Source organism: Austrofundulus limnaeus, unplaced genomic scaffold (assembly GCF_001266775.1).
Source record: "Austrofundulus limnaeus strain Quisiro unplaced genomic scaffold, Austrofundulus_limnaeus-1.0 Scaffold64, whole genome shotgun sequence".
NCBI classification, from domain to species: Eukaryota; Metazoa; Chordata; class Actinopteri; order Cyprinodontiformes; family Rivulidae; genus Austrofundulus; species Austrofundulus limnaeus.
Window position 1 is genome coordinate 1,726,867 of NW_013952466.1, and position 5,469 is coordinate 1,732,335.

The 5,469-nt window shown below is 40.5% G+C and overlaps 1 protein-coding gene across 1 annotated transcript in view; it reads right to left on the reverse strand.

Moving 5' to 3' along the window:
- The window catches only part of LOC106518635 (fibronectin type III domain-containing protein 1), a gene marked incomplete at its 5' end in the record, with an annotated part of 17,087 nt that overhangs the window by 3,697 nt on the left and 7,921 nt on the right, over positions 1 to 5,469 (reverse strand). The window contains 1 exon segment of the mRNA XM_014009997.1: positions 4,388 to 4,496. Coding sequence (XP_013865451.1) covers positions 4,388 to 4,496 — 109 coding nt within the window.

A 5,469-nucleotide genomic window follows, 5' to 3' on the forward strand; every position in this document is an offset into this window, starting at 1 on the left:
CATCTAAAGGGACGAAAATAACAAATTAGTGGAGAAAATTAATGAGAGTGGAAAAAGTGAGGCAGAGATAATTTGAATGTGAATGGAAACATGGGCCACTGGGAAGTTTCCGATTGGGAGTTTTACTGCATGTCACGTTTTATTACCAAAAAATCAAAACAAAGCCCTTCAACGAGCATGCTTTGACTTTAAAGAATTATGAAGTTTTATCACTGAACATAACACGAGGGACACCTTTAAGAGTTTGCAAAATATTTCCACGGCAGATGACAGATGTACGCATACAGGTTTTTTCCTTTCACTCTACAAGGCCACATACGTACATTAAGCTCACGGTCCATCACTTATTACTGAAAATGTTTCATCACATGCAACCATAAAGCCTGGATCCAATCAACACGGGCCATGACGACACTGACCAAAATATTTTCACTCAGTGAGAGACGAGAAAGCAACGCAGCTGCAGAGCGATGATGTCATGCATGAGGAGGCTAAAGGAAGCAAGTGGAGTCAGTAAATGTGAGCCAAAGTGTAAAAACAGAGTTCAAAACGGAGCCATTAGCTTATTTTAACTTTATTCATCAGAGCTCTGCTCAGAATGATAAAATTATTTTGTGCTTACAAAACGTGCTGTTGTTCTTAAAGCCAAATCATACGACTGTCTTAACCTAATTAGGGTTATATTAGCCACGGGAGATAAAAGGCCACAAAGTGACAAAAAAAAGTCCCAACACATTTATCGTTTATTTCTCTTTTTTTAAACGATACAGATTCAGGGTTTGTTAATGACAGCTAGTTTGCAAGTTACCAACTTAGGTAGTAGGCTACATCATTAGTTGATAAGCTAGCTTGTAGTGAGGACAAAGAAATTCCGTAATTCTGTCACCGAAATGGTAAATGGTCTGAACTCATATAGCGCTTTRTCAAGTCTCTACRGATTCCAAAGCACCTCATAATTCACCCATTCATRCACACATTCACAYTGTAGCTACATCATAGCCACCGCTGCCCTGGGKCACACTGACAGAGRCTGCCATGCACCGGCACCACCGWACCCTCYGACCACCACCAGYAGGCAAGGTGGGTGAAGAGTCCTGCCCTAGGACGTGATGACTGGGACGGAAGGATCGGGGAATCAAACCAACAACCCGCCAGTTACAGGATGACTCCCCAAACCACTCTTCCACAGCGCCCCAAGACAATCTAGTGCAGTTCAAAGCAGGGAAATGTCATTGAGGTTCCTCACTGTGTTGAACTCTGGGCTCTCTCTCTCCCATCAACACTTTTTAGATTGGAAGTCTGAGGCTTAAAGTGCCTGTGACATGCCTTTCCTTCAAATACAAAGTCAAAGAAAATATCTTCATATTTAAGAAAATTGACCTAAAACACACAATTATACCCATTTTGTCACATAACTGGCATATTTTCCTTTGAATTTGGCTAATCTAAAGTGAAACAGGAAGTGACATCAAAGGGGAACTCTTTAAGAAAGAAAGCTCTCTGATCTTTGTTCATTAAAACAATGTTTTTTGAACTCTGACTTTTCTTCAYCTCTCTTTTATAGGGACTAAAATGATCTAAAGAAACAGAAAACTCCYTGYTGTCTGTGTTGTAGCCRTTGTAACAATGCTCTGTTTACATGCAGACATTCCCCTGACATCACTTCCTGTTACTTCACATGCAAACATCTTTACAACTGTTCATCYCAGTGGCGWGAAATTGCCTTTGCAATATGTTGTCCATGTTATCTTTCCAAAAGTGCATTCATATTTATCACAAACATTTGATGTCACAGGCACTTTAAGGGTTAAGTCCTGTTAATGATTAGGGACCAGGTCAGGGGTCAGTCAGGATAGGTTTTAGAGTCCAGTTAGTGTAAATGTTATGTCAGGGTCAGGTGTAGAACTTGGATAATACTGTTTTAGAGAGTGTGACTCAGCCCAACGTGAACAATCGGCAACAATAAGGGTGCTAATGATCGATCGTAAGGCTGATTGTCCTGCAGACCATTTTGATTGTCATTAGCTGCGTTTCCATTGCGCAAAACTTTGTCGATATTCTGTTAATGTCGAAAAACACAGTCTTGCAATTGCTGTGTTTTTATTAAGTAACAAATGTTATTAAAGTCGCGTGAATATGTTTGTTCTCGCGATAAGTCATTACAAACATGGAGGCAATGGATGTAAACACATAGCATGTTGCTACCATGACACTAGCGCTCATCATCAGAGGAGACGTCGGCATCTTATTGAGGCTTTCCAGTGACAAGMCCCTTATACTTGGGAGCGGCTACGTATACGGCATTTTTGGAAAAATGTAGTCGGTGAGTTTAATACTTTTTTTACTACTTCGGTGATTTTACTACTACTTTTACTTCCTGTTATCTTCTTCGTYGTCTTTTTCACCCRTAGAAACAGCCGGTTCTTGATCACGTGACTCCTGTGATGCGAAAAAAGTGTTTCCATCGCAGTTTTGCGAAATACATTAATTTMGATGCGACCGAAAAAACACCTCTTCCTAGCGCAAAACCATTTTGTCGAAAAACTTTTTTTTTCTAAATTTACATGTTTCCATTGAGCAAATTTGTTTTTGAAATTCTAATTTGCGCATTTTCATGGTCAATGGTAACRCAGCTAGTGTCCTTGCTTTTCYACCATGTGGAAGTACTGCTTTTAAGGCCGGCGTCACACTACAAGCAAATCGTGCCGATTTTTGCCCTTCCGACAATCTTAAGGAAGTCCAGATTATCRTGATGGCACTAAAGATAATCATAGCAGATATTCCTGCCATGGGTGGTGAGTTAAGAGTGATCTAGTCGGCTCGGAAGGACGTCGAGACCRCTCCGACCTCAAATCGGGGATATTCAACATGTTTGAGTTTTTGGCCCAATATCACAGTGTGTKTAGTGTTCACCCGAGCTCTCAGCATGTGATTGAGACATGTAGCCAATCAGAAAGCGAGGTGACGTAAACACGGAGGGGATTCAACATACAGAAGACAAAAAAAAAAAAACTGTCATGACTCATCAGAAAGTCTGCTGGATGTTAAAAGTCCTGGAATTGTTTTTCCTCTGGCAAAAACAGTCCACAAACGATTAACATTGTGTCTTCCTTGTTGAAAATATTTATTTACTCTGAACTCACGTCTCTCTGGAGGTCACGCGAGATTTTTCCTTGGACATCTGAATTCTCGCGAGATTTCAGGAAGTCTCGCGTGATTTAAAATCTGACATCTGAATCATGAATGAAATATCTTTTCGTGTGTGATGTGTTGTCTCTTGCCATGTGGCTGTAYACCASACACTGTMGGACCAAACCTGGTATAGCCGTGATTTTTTTTCCACGTGTGGGCTTTCTCAGTCTTTGAAAATAGGCCGACTGGTTTAAAATCTTGTAGTGTGACTCAGCCTTAAGGCTGTGCCTACCTGTAACTCCTCAGACTGAAGAAGTCGCTTGGAGAACAGATGAAACACTTTCAACAAAGAAGAACCCATCTAGAGGACCTACTCAACATTTTTTAGACTTTTCTACCTGGATTACTGAGACATCAGAACAAGCTGGATAAAATGTTGAAATTAAAGTCCAGGGTTAGGGTTGCTGTTAGGCTTATGGCACCTGGTACTCTCAGGCAGTCTCACATCTAAGCACTAACCAGGCCTGACCCTGCTTGGCTTCAGACATCAGTTGATATCAGGCATGTTCAGGGTACGGCCATAAACAGATGAAGTCCTTTGAGACAGAAATGAACCATTGACCTAAAGATCTCTATATGAACCCTCTACAGTCCACTCTACCAACTGAGCGATCAAAGGGGCTCAAAGGGTTAGGGGTGGACAGTGTTATAAGTGGAAAACCCTAAAAGCACAGTTGAATAACAAAAAAATGGTTTTAAACTCCAACAGCAGCTCCCTCGGGTGAATGTTTCCATTAGTACATTTTGAAAACTCTGAAAACCCCTGACCCGTTTCACGTAAGGCACAGTTTCGGAAACTCTAATAACAGGAACAGCCTGAGATGGTTGTTTCTGTGAATAAGTGTCAAATGTAGCCTGTTTACATTCTGCTGAATTCTCCAAATCAACAGAGTTTAACAGTATGTCACATCAGAATCGAATCTGTTGCTTTGCCTGACTCCATTTATCCAATTTACTTCCCTCTGAGGARGCATTCCTCACAGTCTGCTCACAACCACGTCAGCCCTGGTATGACATTCATCCGGGTTTTGAAAAGAAACAAAACTTGACAGAACTAAACTCTCTCATACAATTCACACAAGTCATGAATTTTCAAGGTAAATCTGTGTGAAATTAGTTTCTGGCATTGATTGTACTTTTTGTTATCTAAATGTCAAACAGTTTTTTATTTAAACAAACAGTTTTGTGGCGTTACCTGGAGTTGGGCTTGAGATTCTCCACAGCCAAATGTGTCCCTTCGGAGGCTTTGGTGGCCCATCGATTGTTGAGGACGTCGTCGTATGAAGCACTGTGAACCATGTAGCCTTTATGGGAGTAATGCAAAATAAACTGTGAGAATTAACATAAAATACAAAGGAAATCAACCTCTRTTAGACTTGGCTACATATTCAGAGTTAAGGTCAAACCAACAGGTTATTTGCTAAAAACAAAAGAGATTTGAAATGATTCAAAAGATATTTATACCAGTGTTTGTGTAAAATATCTATAGATTTTAAAATAAATTGCAGTTCTCGCTGATTATTCTCCAACCTGCCCGTTTCTCCCTCTGGTTTCCTCTTTGCTTCAGCCACGCAGACAAATCTACAGATTCCAGAGGGAGGACCCTGAGGTCATGTGGCCCTCCATCGACCAGCTCTTCCGTGCATCAAACTATCAATCATTTCTATTAGACTTCTGAGTTTTCTTTCTGTTTTTATTGGAGCTGCACCAACACAACTGACTGCTCACTGTTCAGTGGCAAAACACAAGCTTGTGTTTTTCTTTTCTTTTTTTTCCCTTTGGATTTTCATTCCTTCTTTATTGCGCACAGTTAAACTGTGAGTTTGATAGAGATTTGCCTTCTGCCCCTGTGCTCTGAACCAAATACCTTTCCTTGCTTTGAACACAAACGTATCGGATGTTTGGCTGAACATGAASCTTTTGAGCCAAAAGCGACACGTCTAATATTCGGCGAGCGATTTTACCAAAAGCCTCGAAGGAAAAACTCTCCTCGCGTCGCATCGAATGGAACCAAGMAGTTGGTTTCAGGTGTTAACCCATGCACTGACAGCTGTTTAAAAGGCTGTGACCCACAAATCACAATTCATGTCTGTGCGCACACACCCCAACAACTAAAACAGCCTTTTCTCTCATATGTGCCCCTGTTTGTCAGAATTTTTTTTTCAGATTACAAGAAATGAAATCATTTTGTGATTTCTTAAATTCCAATAATTAAAAATTTGATGCATTAAGGTATTTTTATTGTGGAAAATACATCACACTAGCTCATTTATAAAT